General features: G+C 36.0%; 1 protein-coding gene across 5 annotated transcripts in view; it reads left to right on the forward strand.

The window, feature by feature from the left end:
* Positions 1-21,218, forward strand: part of MYO5A (myosin VA) — a 207,184-nt gene that overhangs the window by 179,605 nt on the left and 6,361 nt on the right. For all 5 annotated transcript variants that reach the window (XM_081290005.1, XM_081290006.1, XM_081290007.1 and 2 more), the window contains 6 exons: positions 98-252; positions 3,795-3,884; positions 5,889-6,039; positions 16,783-17,065; positions 18,557-18,731; positions 21,063-21,143. In XM_081290005.1, the coding sequence (XP_081146131.1) occupies positions 98-252; positions 3,795-3,884; positions 5,889-6,039; positions 16,783-17,065; positions 18,557-18,731; positions 21,063-21,143 (935 nt within the window). The remainder of the gene's footprint in view (positions 1-97; positions 253-3,794; positions 3,885-5,888; positions 6,040-16,782; positions 17,066-18,556; positions 18,732-21,062; positions 21,144-21,218) is intronic.

Raw genomic sequence — 21,218 nt, forward strand, 5'->3', positions numbered from 1 at the left:
ATTGAACTTTATATGACTATGCTTTTATATCTGGCAAAGCATGCTTTACAGAGACTTTCAATGTAGTATAATTTTACATTTTTTTTTCATTTTCCAGAACTAAAACCACGGGGTGTAGCAGTCAATTTGATTCCAGGGCTACCAGCATATATTCTGTTCATGTGCGTTCGACATGCCGATTACCTGAATGATGATCAGAAAGTAAGGTCATTACTAACGTCAACAATTAACAGCATCAAAAAAGTATTGAAGGTGAGCTCAAGTTCAACAAAATTCTCATGAATGTTCATGATGACAGTCTATGCAGACATGCTTTTTCTTCCATGGACTTGGGCAAAGTTGCTAGTTCTTTTCTAGTGTTAACTAAAAACTTGCAGTTTAGGAAACATTCTTCCTTGCAACCTCTCTATATACTTTCTTTTAGAACATGACTCAAATTGGATATGTAGCAAAATTAATTTGATATAATTGCATTTATTTGGGGAGTAAATTTAATCTCTTCATGGACAGAAATAGTCTGTTTTAAGATTATACTTGGAACTAAATTAAAAATATTCAGTGGAGAAGGGATAGGTAGGTAGGTAGGTAGATAGATAGATAGATAGATAGATAGATAGATAGATAGGATAATGCTAATGTTAAAATGGACGTTCAATAATACATGGCTTGTTCATATAAAAACAAGTCTGATAAAGCATTAAAATATTTTCTTCCAACTTTTGTACCCATTATTCTCCAACTCACCCCATAATTCTTCTTGTTACCTAAAATGCCTGCTTCTGTGTGAAAAGCAACATAAGATGCTAATCAGAGAAGACAGACTTGGAAGAGGCAGCAGCATTATATAACCAAGCAGAAAGCCCTACATAACTCAGTAATCTCTGAGTCACCTTGCATAATCCTCCTCTTGACTGTAGAGAAACAACGATCATCATACTTAGTTTTAACTTAGTGTTTCTGTGAGGAATTGACATAATGTGCTCCAGGTGCTTTGCCTTCTGATTATCTAACTTAATGAGGATGAAGATAAGTAAGTAGTTAACAGTGGATTCTCTCAACTCTAAGATGCCTTTCTTGAACTTTAATTGTGGTACAATATATATATATAAACAAAAAATTTACCATATTAACCATTTATAAGTGTATAGTTATGTGGCAGTAAGTGTATTCACAGTGTGTACAACCATCAACAGCATCCATTTGTAGAACTGTCTCATCTTCCCCAACTAAAACTCTGCACCCATTAAACACTAACTCTGTTCCTCTCCACCCCGCACCCCCTGGTCATGAACTTCTGAAAAATTCTGGTTCTTAGTCTCTATTCTGCAGATGTTCTATGAATATCCACTGAAATGTGGAGTTTCTGAAGACTTAACTTTTAAAAACTGATTGATGTTTTCTGAATATAACTCATTTAATTTTTACATATTGGTGCTATATTGTACTTCGACTACAAGTTTTGCCACTTAAGTCAACTCCTAATTAGACAAAAGCAAAGTTTTCCCTCAACCTTGCAAGAAGGCATTTATTTATTGTGCCACATTGTTTAAAGATTAGAAAAGAGTGGGTGCTAGAACAAAATATCCTTTTGATGCCATTTAAATTTGTGGTACATGTGTCTCACATCTGGTTTTGATTTTAGCAACTGTTTTTTTTTACATGGGCTCTGAAGCAGCATAACTAGCCAAGGACATATGGAGAATCCATACAGTTTTTAGCTCTTAGATCATTTATTTCTAGTAAATCAAAATCTGCAAGTGTCATTGCATTCATCTTGTCTTCTCTGTGAGACAGTCAGATAATATTGATTTATTATTTAGTTTTGACCAAACATGATATTTTCATCTAAAAATATTGTTTTTGGCAAGCTAGGTCTAGTAACTTCTTGAGTACAGAATTAGCATTCAATTATAAATTTTTTAAGTTTCCAAAGAAGCAAATGGTTTCTTATTTTGAAGTATTGAATATAGGATATTTGATGTTAATGAAAATAAAAGTCCCCTTTAGTGTTCATGCTGAAAGAAATGGTATGTATTAATTTTTTTAAAAGTAGCTTAGCAAAGACTGCAGCCCAGTAATGAGAACAAATGCTGAATTATTTCTGTAATGAAGTCTTCTCAAGTTGTAACCAATTGCATCTGGTAATTCTCCACTCCCAGTGGAGAGTGGGGATTCTGGTAGTTCTTTGGTATAGGTGCAGTTACACGCTTTATCTTGAGGTTGTTCCAAGGATCTCTGCAGTTTTACTTGTCTAAATATCAGCAGAGACAACCTAGACAAGAGCTTGGGTGTCCCTGTTCCACCAGTCAACCTGAGGCTAGCTTTGCTCTTGAATCTGTACTGATGGTCTTTCTCAGCTCAGCCCAGAGCCTTTATTAGCAGCAGTTGTCATGCAGGTTTTTTGCAAGACTTAAAATAGTTTTTGGATTTTTTGTGTTTGGGAGTATCATAAAATTTTATGCACTTTTGGTACTCTTCCTAATATTGGAAGATTATTGTAGCTAGCCAGCTCTTTCAGATATTTACCTTATGGTAAATTGAAGACCAGAACCCAATAGTCCTGTCTCAGCTAAAAAGACAAATTATGATTTCCATCCTCTGAGATTTCTTTCTTAAAGTCTTTTCAGAAAAATATTCTCCAAAAAGTTAAGGGTTTTAGTTTGTTTTGCACTTGATTGAGGAAATAATTTTATTATGTAAAGAAATGATTCGGTCTGGGGTTGTGGCTCAGTGCTCATCTTGCATGTGTTAGGCACTGAGTTCAATCCTCAACACCACATAAAAATGAATAAATAAAATAAAGGTATTAAAAAAAAGAAGAAATGCTTCTATGAGAAATCTGTCTTTCCCTGTGATATATCCTACTCCAAGTACACTTTTACTACATAAAGCTACAACCAAAGACCAAAGGCAGGTATTCTCATATAACTTTTAAGAACCTAGGTTTTGAGATATAGTAGAAAAGTTATTAGAATTTAACATTTTTAAAAAAGAACTCTTAAATTAAAAGCATAGCTATTTAGTGCTGGACAGCTGTCCCAGGTAAACTATTGTAGTTTTTTCTGTGTATCATTTTCTGGAAAAAGGTATAGGCAAATATTGATAGTTCTGTGACTTTCCATATCCAAACTAGTTAATGGTTTTGTTTGTAGAGTTATAGAACTTCTGAGTATGGCTACTCCTCAGCCCCTGAAAAACACCCAGACTCTTTTTCAGGCACAGTGACTCTCTTTTCCTTCCTTCCACTCTTTCCCATCCCTGGTGAAGAGCCAACCAGCTTCACCCTCTCTGTAATGCGCAGTGCAGGATTTTTCCCACTGTTTCCCTGGTTCACTGCTCAGACATTTTATTTTATTCTTGAAAAGATTTTTTAGCTAAGTTGGGTGAGTGCTTCAGACTCTTTTTCATATTCTTTTTTTTTAATCAAATTCATATTCTTTATCATAAAATTTGTCATTCTCTTTTGTGCCTTTAGTTTTTTCTGATTTTTTTTCCTTAACCCCAAGGGAAGTGAGTTCAAATCAGCTGTGGGTTGAATTTTTTACTGCATAAAAGAATACTAACATCGACTAAATGGGAATACTTTTTCTAATAGCAAGAAAAGTAACAAACAGCCAATGAACCTATGGTTTATATTCTGCTAGAAATGATGTAAGGCTGCAATGTGATTTATTTATTTTTGTAATAGTTCATGATGGTAACTAAGAGAAATAGGCCTTCTGGTGTCTGTTCAATTTTTTTCAGTTGTTATTTCTCTAAGGAAAAGACAAATTTAGACTTATTCTCTTTTTCAGAAAAGAGGTGATGATTTTGAAACTGTCTCCTTCTGGCTCTCTAACACATGCCGATTTTTGCACTGTTTGAAGCAGTACAGTGGAGAAGAGGTGAGAAAATCTTGCTTATAAAACCAGCATGCTATTCTTTCTTATTGTTTTTAAGGAAAAATTTTAAAGTGAAAAATATTTAAACATATGTTAATTCCAAAACTCAAATTCAAAGATGGTTGCGAATTCATCTTTTTGTTTAATGTTCATTACCTACCAAACAGTGAATTGAGGAATGACATCGTTTCTTCACTGTTAGAGTTTAAATTATGAGAAAGCACAGCAAAAATAAAATAAACCTCAGTCAATGAATATTATCATAAATGAATCTTTTTGCCAGTACATTGAAGCGAACTGTCAAGAGCTAATATTGGAATAATGAATTATTTAGAAATTTGTCAGTTTTGGCTTGCTACTGGTGATTGGGGACAAAATATAATCTAAGATAATGTGTATTTTGTTTTTTGTTTGTTTGTTGTATAGGTATTGAACCCAGGGTGCTTTACCACTGAACTATATCCTTAGCCTTTCTTATTTTTTATTTTGAGATAGGATTTCATTAGGTTGCCTAGGCCTCCATTAATTGCTGGGACTAGCCTTGAACTCCCAATCCTCCTGCCTCCACCTCCCAATCACTGGGATTATAGGCATGTGCCACCATGCCCTGCTCTCATGTGTCTTTTGATCTGTATAAAAATCTATATTACTTTTGTTTGTACTGATGTGTTCTTTAGTTGTTTGATAAACTTCAAAATATCTTAAAATTATGTAAAATAATAATTTTTATTAATAATTAATATTATCTCTTTATTATATTAATATATATTTATATATATTAATACATTTTATTATTTAATATATATCTGACAGCATTCAGTATATTTATGTTATTTAATTTTTATAACATATTTGCATGGTAGGAATCAAAAACCCAGTTTTACAGATGAAAAAAACTGAAATGTTGCCTAAGTCTGGGATTCTGGGACAGCCTACCTCTTCAAGCCTGTACCCCTAGCCCACTGTCCTCACAAATGATGGCAAATGTAAAGATGAGCAAGACACCTGAGAACATGGAACCGATATAAGAATCCCCCAGAAAGTGCTGGGCATGTTGATGCATGCCTGTAATCCCAGCAGCTCGTAGGTGAGACAGGAGGATCACAAGTTCAAAGCCAGCCTTAGCAATTTAGCAAGGCCCTAAGCAACTCAGTGAGACCCTACCTCTAAATAAAAAAATATACAAAATAGGGCTGGAGATATGGCTCAGTGGTTGAGTACCCCTGAGTTCAATCCCCAGTACCCACCTCCAGAAAGGCCATTAACTATGACCTGTCCATCCCCTCTTTTAGACCATGTCCTTAAATTAGTTATCGGAAGGTAGATACTTGACTAAGGGCTGAATCCATCAAGTAAACAATTGCCTTTATTAAGCAATATCAAGTGAGCAGCATGTTCGGATGCAAAAATAACTGCAAAAACTACCTGCTTGTATAGTTAACTTTTCTTTTTAACAGCTACCACCAAAACATTTCATTCTAATCTCTGACTAAAAATAATGTGGATACCATGAAATATAATGAAAGGAAAATTTTTGTTATTTACCAGTCCCTGTAGAAATTGGTCCATTTCAAGATTATAGAGGCCCTATGGGTGTAGTGTTTATGAGTAGGACTGTATTTAGTGAGCTGAAGTTAAGAAATTAGTACTTTAAGATAATTTAGTGTTTAGCAGTAAACCTGCTATTTCATGAAATCTCATTCATTTTTTTTAGTTAAATTCTCCCACTTATTTCATTGACATTGCTATTAGAATGGCTTAAATGCTGGGTTGCCAAATGTATCTATTATTCAAAAGCTTGTAAGAAGTGGAAGGAAGAAATGATAAAAGCAAACAAGCACATACTAGCAATTGAATGATTATCCTGGAATTTTTGTGTGGGATAAATGGAAACCCTTGGGAGAGAGAAGAGAGCGCATAAAGATGCTCACCAAACTGGAGATAGTGAGGCAGACAGAAGAGATGCTTGACCTCATGTGTATCATTAACTTTTCTTTATGACTCTAGGGCTTCATGAAGCATAATACCTCTCGCCAAAATGAACACTGCCTCACCAATTTTGACCTGGCTGAGTATCGGCAGGTGCTGAGTGACTTGGCCATTCAGATTTACCAACAGCTTGTACGGGTATTGGAGAACATCCTTCAACCAATGATTGGTAAGGCCAGACATCACTGAACATCACAGTCTGTCTATCTCATCAATAAGTGACTGCCAGTGGCACATATTTCAGGGCATAAATTAATGTGGAGAACATAAACAGCCCTAAAATTATCTGAGGAATCCCAGAACTCCAGCCATGGCTACCTGGCATACCACAGAAATTCATTTTTCCACATGATCAAAACAGCAGATCTGGATCCCATTCTTACTGTGTAATGCTTTTCTCTTCTTATTGTCATATTCCTTATAACCAGAAATAGACCTTATCTCTTGTTCAGTTTTCTATAATGCTTCAAACTTTGGACTATGGCGCTACTGCACAGGGCTTCCTAGGGGCCCTCACCTAAAAACAAGGAGGCTGGGGAAGGTTTGAACTTTGCCTAATAATCTACAGTGAAATGACTGAGAAGGTACTATGTCAACAAGAACATGACCCATAGGTTTGTCTCAGACACTCCAAGCTGAGTTGGACATCTGGACATTTTAAAGGCAATTTGGCTTAAGGTGGTTTCTCAGCTGAGTTGCTGGTGTGTGTGTGTGTGTGTGTGTGTGTGTGTGTGTGTGTGTGTGATATGCTTATGTATATTCAGCTCAATGTGTGATTCCATGTACCTCTCTTTATCAATGTGTACTCATTCTGGGTGTTTATTTATATATTGTACTATCTGTGTTTCTTTGGAATGTGTAGCAGGTAGGAACAGAATTTAGGAGTCAAGCTACTAGTTTTGAATGCATTTAAAGTTTAAAAATTTTTTTTCAAGTTACCAACACTGTTATCTTCATGCAGATTATCAGCAGACTCTTAAGGCTACTTCTAGCTACCTACTCTTTCTTTCTCCACCCATGTGTTTTTTCATATTTCCACAATTTTTTTTTATTTCCCTTCTAAGAACTCATAGTATTCTATTGTTTTTTGTAGGCCCACAATTAACCAGAGACTAAAAGGTTAAGGAAGCCATGCCAGATGGCAGTTGTTTTTTCTATTGTCTACTAAAAGGTCAACCTGGCCAAAATAAAGGAGGTAACAGAGACAAAGGTCAGCTTTAGCAAATCTTCTAGTTTTGTTTGTTTATATTGGTTGGCTGAACAAGAAGTTTGCCTCTAAGATGTCCCACTCTAAATAACTGCTTCCATCTCCCAGGCATTTAATAGCAGTGACCCCCCCCCCAAAAAAAAAAAATTGTCAGGGTAAGTTTCTGAGAAGCTGAGTTTAGCACAAAGAGGTAAAAATGAACCAGGAATGATCTTTGCTTTCAAGGGGTTACTGGACAGGGAGTGGACATCTCAGAAGTATCCTAAGGGAGGCATCAGCCAGATGCTCTGAGAACACAGTAGGGGAACAGCATGCCACAAACCAAAAGACTAAGTCCTGGAATGCTGAGGCTAGCTCAAGGTCTCATTGCTCTTGTGGGAAACCCAGGCCAAGGAAGGACCCAGCTCTCCAGTTCCACTCAAACTGCCTCTCCCAGGTCTCCTCCAAGACTATTTCTAAGTGTTACATTTTTCTTACTGTTTTATTGCCTCTAAGACTCAAATATGAAGAATGTTTATCTTTTTTATTAGTTCATTATAGATATATGTAATATTGTGGTTCATTTTCATTATTATACAAGCATAGAATATAATTTGCTCCAATTCAGTCCTTAGTACCTCCCCATTACCTCTCCTCCTTCCTGTCTCTCTGTTCCTTCCCTCTACAGTACTGATCTTTCCTTTTAAACTAGTGCATTGTGGATATACATAAATGTGAAATTCACTGTGGTATATTCATATGTGTTCATAGAAAAGTTTGATCAGATTCATTCCACCATTCTTTCCTTTTCCTGTCTCTCCTCCCTCCCTCCCTCCATTTCACTGATCTGTCTTCTATTTTCATGGGATTCACACCCCTTTATCTTTTTTTCCCCCCTTATTTTGGTCTAGCTTTCCCATATGAGAGAAAATATTCAAAACTTGACTTTCTGAGTCTGGCGTATTTCAGTTAGCATTGATGATCTCCAGTTCTATCCATTTACCAGCAAATGCCATAATTTCATTTTTCTTTATGGCTTAGTGAAGTAGCATTGTGAATATATAGCACATTTTTTTATCCATTTGTCTGTTGACAAACACCTGGGCTGGTTGGATATTGTGAATTGTGCTGCTATAAACATTGATATTGTTGCATCCCCTATAGCTTGCTGATTTTAGATCCTTTGGTAAATACTGAGGGGTCAGATAGTTGGGTCATATGGAGGTTCCATTTCTAGTTTTTTGAGGAAATTCCATACTTCTTTCCTGAATGGTTTACTAATTTGCAATCCTTCCAATAATATTGGTGAGTACTCCCCACATCTTCACCAACATTTATTATTATTTGTATTCTTAATAATTTCCAAGAAATGCTTATCTTAACACTAACCTCTCAAAAACCCACTCAAGATGCCATAGCTTCTCCTATCATAAGGCTACTACTTCTTACTTTAGAAACTACATCATTAAGGATACTTACTTTATTTTATTTTGAATTTTAAAGTATTTTGATATTTATTTTCATTTTCAATGTTAAATTTGAATGCATATAAAAATATATATAGGTTTCATCAATATGTACTCATATTTACAAAATATATATTCATAGGACTCATAATTTACTCTTCTTTCTTTTAGGTCTTGTATGTTTATGTATGTTTTCACACATAATTTCAAATATACATTCTTATTAATATTCATTTCCTCATATTAATCTTAATTCTATAACACTAACCCTAGCTCAAGACAAAATTTGATATTACCCTTTCCATACCTCTCTATCTAAACCTAATGTGACTTAAATCCATGTACACAAATATGAATTTTAAAGTGTATTTTGACTTGTTTTTTATTTTTTTAATTTATTCTAATTTGTTATATATGACAGCAGAATGCATTTCAATTCATAGTACACATATAGAACACAATTTTTCATGTCTCTGGTTGTACACAATGTAGAGTCACATCATTCATGTTTTCATACATGTACTTAGAGTAATCATGTCCATCTCATTACACCATCTTTCCGACCCTCCTGCCCCCTCTCTTCCCCTCCCTCCATTTTGGCCTATCTAAAGTTCCTTCATTCTCCCATACTCACCCCACCATTCCCATTATGGGTCAGCATCCCCCATCAGATAAAACATTTGGTATTTGGTTTTTGGGGATTGGCTTACTTCACTTTGCATGATATTCTCCAACTCTATCCTTTTACCTGCAAATGCCATGATTTTATTCTTTTTAATTCCTGAATAGTATTCCATTATGTATATACCACAGTTTCTTTATCCACTTATCTACTAAAGGGCATCTAGGTTGGTTCCACAATTTAGCTATTGTGAATTGTGCTGCTATAAACAGTGATGTGGCTGCATCACTATGTATGCTGTTTTTAAGTCTTTTGAGTCTAAACCGAGGACTAGGATAGCTGGGTCAAATGGTGGTTCCATTCCAAGTTTTCAAAGGAAGCTCCATACTGCTTTCCATATTGGTTGCACCAATTTACATTATCACCAGCAATATATGAGTGTACCTTTTTCCCCACATCCTCACCGACACTTATTGTTGTTTGTATTCTTAATAGCTGCCATTCTGAGTGGAGTGAGATGAAATCTTAGAGTAGTTTTGATTTGCATTTCTCTAATTGCTAGAGATGTTGAACATTTTTTCATATATTTGGTGATTGATTGTATATCATCTTCTAAGAAGTGTCTGTTCAGCTCCGTGGCCCATTTATTGATTGCATTATTTGTTGTTGTTTTTTTTTGTGTTAAGATTTTTGAGTTCTTATATATCCTGGAGATTAGTGTTCTATCTGATATGTGTGTGGTAAAAATTTGCTCCCATTCTGTAGGCTCTCTATTCACCTCAATAATTATTACTTTTGCTGAGAAGAAGCTTTTTAGTTTGAATCTATTCCATTTATTGATTCTTAATTTTATTTCTTGCAATATAAGAGTCTCATTAAGGAAGTTGGGGCCTAATCCGACATAATGAAGATTTAGGCCTACTTTTTCTTCTATTAGTTGCAGGGTCTCTGGTTTAATTCTTAGGTTCTTGATCCACTTTGAGTTGAGTTTTGTGCATAGTGAGATATAGGGTTTTATTTCATTTTGTTGCTTATGAATTTCCAATTTTCCTAGCACCATTTGTTGAAGAAACTGTTCTTTCTCCAATATATGTTTTTGACACCTTTGTCTAATATGAGATTACTGCAATTATGTGGGTTTGTCTCTATGTCCTCTATTCTGTACCATTGGTTTACAAGTGTATCTTGATGCCAGTACCATGCCATTTTTGTTTCTATTGCTCTATAGTATAGTTTAAGGTCTGGTACAATGATGCCACCTGTTTAACTCTTCTTGCTAAGGATTGCTTTAGCTCTTCTGGGTCTCTTGTCTTTCCAGATGAATTTCATGACTACTTTTTCTATTTCTATGAGAAATGTCATTTGCATTTTGATTGGAATTGCATTAAATCTGTATAGTGCTTTTAGTAATATGGTCATTTTGACAATATTAATTCTGCCTATCCAAAAACAAGGGAGTTCTTTCCGTCTTCTAAGGTTGTCTTTAATTTCTTTCTTTAGCACTCTGTAGTTTTCATTGTAAAGGTCTTTCACCTCATTTTTGATTCCCAAGTTTTTTTGTTGTTGTTGTTTTGTTTTGTTTTGTTTTTGAGGCTAAATGGGGTAGTTTTCCTAGTTTCTCTTTCAGAGGTTTTGTCACCAATGTACAGAAATTCCTTTGGTTTAGGGGTGTTGATTTTATATCCTGCTACTGTGCTGAATTCATTTATTATTTCTGTAGGTTTTTTGGTGGAATTTTTTGAATCATCTAGGTATAGAATCATATTGTCAGCAAATAGTTTAATTTCTTTCGTCTGTCAAATTGCTCTGGCTGGAGTTTCAAGAACTATGTTAAATATAAGGGGTGAAAAAGGGCATCCTTGTCTTGTTTTTAGAGGGAATGCTTTCAGTTTTTCTCCATTTAGAGTGATGTTGGCCTGGTGCTTAGCATAGATAGCTTTTACAATGTAGAGATATGTTCCTGTTATCCCTAGTTTTTTTTAGTGTTTTGAACATGAAGGGATACTGTATTTTGTCGAATGTTTTTTTCTGCATCTATTGAGATGATCATATGATTCTTAATTTTATTTAAGTCTATTGATATGATGGATTACATTTATTGATTTCTGTATGTTGAACCAACCTTGCATCCCTGGGATGAACCCCACTTGATTGTGATGCACTATCTTTTTGATGTTTTTTTTTTATTCGATTTGACAGAATTTTATTGAGAATTTTTACATCTATGTTCATTAGAGATATTGGTCTGAAGTTTTCTTTCTTTGATGTGTCTTTGTCTGGTTTTGGAATCAGGGTGATAGTGGGCTCATAGAATGAGTTTGGAGGTATTCCCTCTTTTTCTATTTCATGAAATAATTTGAGGAGTATTGGTATTAGTTCTTCTTTGAAGGTTTGTAGAACTCAGCTGTGTATCCATCTGGTCCTGGACTTTTCTTGGTTTATAGGCTTCTAATGGCATCTTTTATTTCATTGCTTGCAACTGATCTGTTTAACTTGTGTAAGTCATTCTGATTCCATTTGGACAAATCATATAACTCTAGAAATTTGTTAATGCCTTCAATATTTTCTATTTTATTGAAGTACAAGTTTTTAAAATAATTTCTAATTATCTTCTGTATTTCTGTTGTGTCTGTCATGATATTTCCTTTTTCATCATAGATGTTAGTAATTTGAGTTTTCTCTTTCCTTCTTTTTGTTAGCATGTCTAAGGGTTTATCAATTTTACTTATTTCTTCAAAGAACCAACTTTTTGTTCATTTTTTCAAAGAACCAACTTTTAATTTTGTCAGTTTTTTCAATTGTTTCTTTTGTTTCAATTTCATTGATTGCAGCTCTGATTTTAATTATTTCCTGTCTTCTATTGCTTTGGGTGTTGATTTGTTTTTCTTTTTCTAGGGCTTTGAGATGTAATGTTAGGTCATTTATTTGTTGACTTTTTCTTCTTTTAAGAAATGAACTCCATACAATGAACTTTCCTCTTACTACTACCTTCATAATGTTCCAGAGATTTCATATGTTGTATCAGTGTTCTCACTTACCTCTAAGAATTTTTTAATCTCCTCTTTGATGTGTTTTGCAACCCATTATTCATTCAGTAGCTTATTAGTTAGTGTCCAGGTATTGGAGTAGCTTCTATTTTTTATTTTATCATTGATTTATAATTTCATTCCATTATGATCTGATAGGACTCATGGTAGTATCTATATTTTTTTGTATGTTAAGAGTTGCTTTGTGGCTTAATATATGGTTTGTTTAGAGAAGGATCTATGTGCTGCTGAGAAGAAAGTATATTCACTTGTTGATGGATGAAATATTCTATATATGTCTATAAGATCTAAATTATTGATTGTATTACTGAGTTCTATAATTTCTTTGTTTAACTTTTGTTTGGAAGATCTATCCAGTGGTGAAAGAGGTGTGTTAAAGTCACCCAGAATTATTGTATTGTGGTCTATTTGACTCTTGAACTTGAGAAGAATTTGTTTGATGAACTTAGATCCTCCATTGTTTGGGGCTTATATATTTATAATAGTTATTTATATCTTATTGATGTATGGTTCCCTTAAGTAGTAAAGAAGTGCCCTCTTTATCCTTTTTGACTAACTTTGGCTTGAAGTCTACTTTATTTGATTTGAGGATGGAAACCCCCACTTGTTTCCACAGTCCATGTAAATGGTATGATTTTTCCCAACCTTTCACCTTCAGTCTGTGTATGTCTTTTCCTATGAGATGAGTCTCTTGAAGGCAGCATATTGTTTTTTGTTTTTTGTTTTATAAATCCAATCTGCCAGTAGGTATCTTTTGATTGGTGAGTTTGGCCATGAACACTAAGGGGTTATTATTGAGACATGATTTGTATTACGGGTCATATTCCTTTAGAGTAATACCTCCCTTTGCTGATTTTCATTATTGTTTTTCATTTCCTCTTCATGGAATATTTTGCTAAGGATGTTCTGTAGTGCAGGCTTTCAACTTGTTAACTTTTGTTTCTCATGGAAGGTTTTTAGTTCACTATCAAATCTGAAGCTTAATTTTGCTGGATATAAGATTCTTGGTTGGCATCCATTTTCTTTCAGAGCTTGGTATATGTTGTTCCAGGATCTTCTAGCTTTCAGAGTCTGGCTTGAAAAATCTGCAGATATCCTAATTGGTTTCTCCCATATGTAATCTGATTCCTTTCTCTTGTGACTTTTATTTATTTTTTTTATATTTATTTTTTTTTAGTTTTCGGCGGACACAACATCTTTGTTTGCATGTGGTGAGGATCGAATCCGGGCCGCACGCATGCCAGGTGAGCGCGCTACCGCTTGAGCCACATCCCCAGCCCCTCTCTTGTGACTTTTAAAATTCTCTCCTTGGACTGAGGTTGTGGCTCTGTGGTGGAGCGCTTGCCTAGCACTTGTGAGGCCCTGGGATCGATCCTCAGCACCACATAAAAATAAATAAAATAAAGGTATTGTGTCCAACTACAACTAAAAAAATAAAATCAAAAAATATATATATAATAAAATTCTCTCCTTATTCTGTATGTTAGGCATTTTCATTATAATGTGCCCTGGTGTGGATCTATTGTGATTTTGTACATTTGGTATCCTGTAAGCCTCTTGCATTTGATTTTCCAATTCATTCTTCATGTTTGGAAAATTTTCTGATATTATTTCATGGAATAGATTGTTCATTCCTTTGGCTTATAACCATCTGTCTTCCTCTATCCCAATAATTCTTAAATTTGGTCTTTTTATGTTATCCTGTAATTCTTGAATGTTCTGCTCATGGTTTCTTATCATCTTCACTGTGTGATCAACATTCTTTTCAATATTATATATTTTATCTTTATTATCTGAAGTCTTGTCTTCCAAGTAGACTAATCTGTTGGTGATGATTTCTGTTGAGCCTTTAATTTGGTTTATTGTTTCTTTCATTTCAAAGTTTCTGGGTTTTTTTTTTCAGAACTTCTATCTCTTTATTGAAGTAATCTTTTGCTTCCTGTATTTGCTTATGTAGCTCTTTATGGAAATGATTTTTTGCTGCCTGTATTTGCTCTCTTATATCATCCTTTATTTCACAGAACATTTTAATTATGTACATCATGAACTCCTTCTTTGTCACTTCTTCTACTGTGCTGGCCATGGATTCTAATATGTAATATCTTGGTTTGTTTTGGGCACTTTCTCCCCTTGGTTTTTCATTTTGTTCATGTGTTTTCCCTTCTAGCACAGCGGATCCTGGGTGTTATAGTTTTTACCCTATAAGTTTATAGTGCCCCTGTAGGGTTCCAAAACCTCTCCTTTAAGGGGGAGAACAATGTGAACAGATCCCAATACAAACAATATACAACCTTAAACCAAATAGCTGCTATAAAGATGTTTACAGTTTTGTCACATTATAAAGAAATAGTAAGTTCAATTATTGTCTACATATAAACAGAAGATTTGCAAAAGGGTCTACAGTTTCTGGTGGTGGACAAAGAACCTGGAGTAAGGTATAGGATGAGATGTTGAGGGAGTAGGAAGTGAAGAAATAGAGTTATTAGATATTACAAAGTGTGAAAGAGGAATCTAAAGAAGTTGATTAATATCAGGAGAAGAGAGAGAAAGTGATTTAGGGGAGACAAGTAAGTGAGAAGACAGTAGAGTACAAAACAAACAAACATAAATATTAAGAAAAATAAAACATGAAAAAATTGGAGACAAATAATATACAACACCATTGTAATATACTATTCAGACATCCCAGTCCTCATTGGCCTAATTCATGAAAAGTATTTGTTTTCGCAAATGTTGGTGATGTGAGGGCAGGAAAAGAGAGAATGAGAGAAAAAAAATATATCAAAGGAAGATGCAAGGATTGTTTTTGTTGGAGATCAGTATCTTTTCTGCTTCCCTTCTCATCCAATAGGTGGGGTTGTCTGTTTGCTGGTATGTCCACCCTCAGGATGGTGAAGGTTATTGGGTGGAAGCATTGGTCTTGGGGCATAGCTTCTAGAGGTGGGGTATAGCAATTGCTGGTCCCTGATGGGAGACTGCACCCCAGGGATCTCCCTTGGGGGCCATTTATGTGATGTGGGCACCTAGTTTTATCTCTTATATCGCCTGTAGGCCTTACAATTCCTGATCTCTAATTTAGTCTCTAAACTGTATCTCGCTTGCCCGCTCCCTTTCTGCATCCCAGTGGGGAACCTTTCTCTCTGGAGGTCTTGTAGGCTGCGTTCTGGGGGCTGTGCACCTGTCTTGGAGAGATGTTTTGTATTGGGCAGTTCAGGACCCAGTTTTGTGAGCTATGGACCAGTCGCATAGCCACAAGCACTGTGCCAGGTTAGGGGCTGCTGGGGAGAGGGCAGGAGTTGGGGACTTTCAGTACCTTGATATTGCTTCTAAGCCCCAGCCAGTGTTCCAAGCTGGGAGTTGTCCCAAATAAAGATGGCAACAAAGGTATCTGAAGATGGAGGCTTTCAGGGATGGGCTCTCAGGTCGGGTGAGGCCCAGTGGTGGTGTTAAGAGATGCAGCTCTGTGGCATGCAGTGTTGTGGATGGCGGCTGTCTCTGGACCCAGTATGGAGTCCCCAGGTTCAGGCTACCACATACATATAGGGGACTATGGCAGTTGTTGCAGTGCCCCAAGATGGAGGCAACTGGGGAGCCCCATGTTGGTAGATGGGGGTCCATATGGGAGGGGCAGCTGGAGTTCCTGCACATGGGCTGTGATAGGGTGTCCTACATGGGAGCTGTGACTGAGATTCCTGCTTAGGTGCGTGGCCAGGAGTCCTGCACGGGTGCTAATGCCGGTGATCCTACTCAGGCACTGGGAGGTCAGGCGTGTACGAGTGTCCAGGAGTCCTGTGCTGAGGCCTGGGGACATGTGCAGGCACCATGGCCATGATTCCTGCATGGGAACATCTGTCAGGGGTCCTATAAACACTCACTGAGAAATAGTATTCCCACTACTTGAATCCCAGATCCCAGAGTGACACAGAATGCAGCCTCCCTCTAGTCTTCCATCTTGGATCCCCTTATTTTATTTTTTTTAATATTTTTTAGTTGTGAATGGACCTTTTTATTATTTATTTATCTATTTATTTATTTATTTATATGTGGTGCTGAGGATTGAACCCAGGGCCTCACATGCTAGACAAGTGCTATACCACTGAGTCATAACCCAGCCCCAAGAGTATTTACTTTTATGGTAAATTTGCATTTAAGAATTATTCCTTCATTAAAATTTAAAATCCAGAAGCCCTTTCCTTGAAGTCCCTTTTCTCTCTTTTTTTTTTTATAATTTTAATTTTTGCAGTACTGGAATCATTCAACCCAGGACCTCAAACATGCTTGGCAAGTGCTTTACCACTGAGTTATAAACCCTTTTTTTCTTTCCACACCCCCCCTCTTTTTTTTTTTTTTTTTTTTTTTTGACAGTGTCTTGCTGTGTTGCTGAGGCAGGTCTCAAATTGTGATACTCTTGCCTCAGTCTCCCAGTTAGCTAGGATTATAGGTGTGCGCAACTATGCTTGGCTTCCTTTTCTCTCTATTTGGATTGTCAGATAATTTTCCCAAATTGAATGTGTAAGTGCATGTGCACATATTTGTGCACATGAAACAACGTTGCCTTTCAGAACTTCTAATAATTGAAATACTCCTACAGTCTCAGGCATGCTGGAGCATGAAACAATTCAGGGTGTGTCCGGGGTGAAGCCCACGGGGCTAAGAAAGCGAACCTCCAGTATTGCGGATGAAGGCACCTACACACTGGACTCCATCCTCCGACAGCTCAACTCATTCCACTCAGTCATGTGTCAGCACGGCATGGACCCAGAACTGATCAAGCAGGTGGTCAAGCAGATGTTTTACATTGTGGGGGCCATCACCCTGAACAACCTCCTCCTGCGTAAGGACATGTGCTCCTGGAGTAAAGGCATGCAGATCAGGTGAGCAAGTGGCAGCACCTGTGACAGCTTTTTGCTGCCCAACTGACCTGACAGGGTGGGGGACACTGATGACTTGTTTCCAGTTCATGCATCTGATTTGGTTGCCATGTAGCCAAGCAGCAAGGGACTTTCTCTTGCCTGGCAGTTACTGCTCCTTGTCAGTGCCTTGCCAGCACATTCTTCTCATTGCTTGATGGGAAACACCTTGCTCCACTGTGAAGCTAACTTGTTTGAAGACATAGAGAGACGATGAAAAAATACACAAAGATGAGGTAGCTGCTTCCTCTCCTTTTGTGTGTGTTTTAATTATGCAATAAGAAAATACTATAGTGAAGATTTCTAATGCTCTTGGAAATATAATTTGGAAAAATACCCTTTGTACCTAAGGCAACAAAAACAGACGTAATAGATCTTTTACTAACACTTGAAATATACCCCCCATATTTTAATAAAAGGTATACTCAATTTTATACCCAACTACTCTTCAGCATATGCTCTTTATTGTAATAGACCTGATATTTTTTGCAAATATTTATTTTTAAATGGCCAAAATATTCACTGAGAGGAAGAAAAAGAATTTTTCTTTCAAAAATATTTAGTAACTCTCTCTCAAGAAACTTCAGTGTTTGTTTTCAGTTTTCCACTGGCTCACATCTACTCAGAATTTATATTAAGATAATGCCTTCTGTTCAGGAAGTAGTGGACCTTCTTTCTCTATAAGCTTTGCTTACAAATGTGAAGTCACTCACTGTAATATCAGAATGCCTCCTGTTTGTCTGGTTACTATATTATGACTGTGTATTTTTGTTTATTTTAATCTTAGTGTGAGATCCACTGTCACTTATCTGGCCACCTCCTGAAACCTTAGCATCTATGTGATCTGTTCGTCTCTTCCCAATATGAGTCTTTGTCCCTTCCAAGTACTCTCCCTTGGCCTTCTGTTTTTCCATCCCTAGGCTTCCTCAGGACACCATCCCTATTGCCCAAAACCTTCCCTGAAGAGGCTTGAGCATAGGCATATATCAGGGGAGAGGGGATCTGGTTATTCAGGTACCCAATTTGGAGTCGACCTTTAAGAAAGAGAGTACATCAAGGATTATCAAGTCTCACTCTGTACAAGGAACTCATCTCTGAACTTGTGAGGGAAGCTAGAAAGTGCTTTCTGGGCAGTTGTCTAATAAGGATAGAGCTATAATATGTATTCTGTTTTGTTTACTAGCAAGTTCTATAATTTTTGCTATAATGACTTCATTTCCATGTTCCATTAAAGAGAATTTTATTTTCTTGTCATTTTATCTTACATAATTATGATTATAAATCTCATGACTATAATGATAAACTTTTAAGCATAGCTGATTAGATTTTAGAAAATTGAACAAAAATACTGCCTGTCATTTTAACTGACAAGGCCACACACAAAAAATTAAGACACTTATGACAGCATTCAGCAAATTTGCATTTTATCTTTCATCCTCTCTTTTTTTGGCATAGGTACAATGTCAGTCAACTAGAAGAATGGCTACGTGACAAGAATCTGATGAACAGTGGGGCAAAAGAAACCCTGGAACCACTCATTCAAGCTGCTCAGCTTTTGCAAGTAAAAAAGAAAACAGATGATGATGCAGAAGCCATTTGTTCCATGTGCAATGCTTTAACTACTGCCCAGGTAAAGCAAGTTTCCTTGTCATGAAATAATATCAGTCATCACAGGTGACCTTTGGAGAATAAAGAAATCTTCTGTCATTGCGCTTGTCTCTGCACTGACCTCATCTGTGATAGAGAAGATGTATCTCTACAGATCTTGAAGAAAGGAGATTTTTTCAGAAATTTATACATTTCAGTGCTAATTACAGGCATCTATAGTCAAAAGTCAGCAAATATTGAGTGCCTTCAGTGTTCTGCACATGTTACAGACCCTATAACCAGGAACAAAACAAAGTCCCTGCTGTCATGGAATATCATTCTCTTATATTCCACAAAATTGGTTTCATCACTATTTAATAATTGATTCTTTAGGTTTCTCCTTTTTAAGACAGATAATTCTTACTCCTTCAGTTATAGAAATGACTAAGTGAGCCTCCCATCTCAAGGCATCATACTTAGTATTGGAGAAAGTACTTCAATAAATAATGAAAATTGTCTGCCTTCAGGGAGTTTACAGTTTAGGAAGGAAGACACAGATGCACCAAGCCGACTCTAACAAATTAGGGGTTCTAGCAAATTCTATAGTAAAGTCTGTAGTAAGTGCTGAGGGACAATAGCTGACTTCAGGGAGGTCCTTTTAAGCTGGGCACTACATTGAACGAAGTGGGAGCATGGGAAGGGTATTTGAGGACAATGGCAAAAACATGAGGCCTTTAGGCATCAGCATGAACATACCCATTTTTCTTTTGCCTGGCTATTTTCTGTGCTGACTCAAACTTTCCTGATGTTCATCACATATCTTATGGCATAGACATCTTCAGTTGCAGCCAATATAATTAAACTCAATTAGTAGATAGTTGGAATCAAGATTTGTATCTTCCTAATGTGGAATTCATATTTACAAAAATTCTTGCTAAGAATAAAGAGGAACCACACCACTGAATAATGGTCTTGAGATTTGCTCCCCCTTTCTGCCACATTTGGAAAGTAAAAGTGCATTGAGGAAAGCCTGACTTCATAGAAGTTTGATGTCATCCAACTTTTAAAGAATGTACTCTAAAACTTAAATATGTCTTAAGCACATATTTCACAGAGTAAGGTAGACCTATGATTCATTAAAACTTAACAAATTTTATTTAACAAAGTGATCCTACTTCTTAAAGTTCTAAGAGTTGCCTCTTAGGGGTTGATTCCTGATTCATTTTGTCACCTACAACCTGATAAACATGTCTGCTTTCTCAGTCACATCTCTCTGGTGCTTTATGTTTTCTTTATGTATAGATCAGCACGGTCTGGAATTTGTTATTTTCAGTTTAATGAATTTAAATTTAAATAGCCACATGTGCCTAGTGACCACTCATGGCAAAGCTTTAAAAAAATACCTTGAAAATGAAAATATCTTTCTATTTTATATGGCAGTTATTTGTGTATAGGGGTGGGGTGTACTGGGGATCAAATCCATGGCCTTGTACATGCAAGCGAGCACTCTACCACTGAGCTTCAACCCAACCCCAGTGATTTGCTTTTGTTAAAAAAGAGATATGATCATTTTATAAAAGGAATTAATTTGACATTTTTTAAAGGCCTTCATACCCTTTAATTAATTGGCTAATTTCTTTAGAGGACTTTGTTGTTATTCATGTTTTTAAAAACACAATTCAAACCAGGTGCCGTAGTGCATGCCTATAATTCCAGTGGCTTGGGAGGCTGAGGCAAGAGGATCACAAGTTCAAAGCCAACCTCAGTAACACTTGGCAAGGTCCTGAGCAATTCAGTGAGACCTTGTCTCTAAATAAAATATTAAAACAGGACTGGGGATATGGCTCAGTGGTTAAGCCCCCCAGTGTTTAATACCCCATACCTAAAAGCAAAGAAACAAAAATACCATTTAAAAGAAATAATATTTAATTATGTTATTTTTAATGTGACCAGATATATATTTTTATGTGAAGAGAGCAAATTGTAGAATATTATTAATAAGACAAACCAATTTGCATGAAAAATAGCATTTTCCAGAATATATATATATATAACGTTGCTCAGGACATGATTAATAGCTGCTACTTTGGGAGACTGGAAGGATAGGAATAAGAACACTTTTATTTTTTTGCATTATAGTTTTTGAATAGTTTTCTAAATTTATATTGCTTCTTAAAATACTATACAAATATTACATTAATAATTCTGATAGAAATTCAAATAACAAAAGTAAATGTGCCTTCCTTCTTCCCTCTTATCATAACTCACTCCCGAGTTGAAAACTACACACAGAAACTTTAAGTTTTCTAGATTATTAATATCAAGTGTATATTTCATAATATGCCAAAAACTTTGATCTTTTCATTTCTCATAGATTGTCAAAGTGTTGAATTTGTATACTCCAGTTAATGAGTTTGAAGAAAGAGTCTCCGTCTCATTTATTCGTACTATACAGGTAAGAGCCCCCAGTTTTCTTTTTCTTTAGCTCACCAACATAAGCTTCTAAGTGTTATTGAAGGTTAATGTGTTT

This window comes from Spermophilus citellus (genome assembly GCF_964194105.1).
Source record: "Spermophilus citellus genome assembly, chromosome: 4".
Lineage (NCBI taxonomy): Eukaryota > Metazoa > Chordata > Mammalia > Rodentia > Sciuridae > Spermophilus > Spermophilus citellus.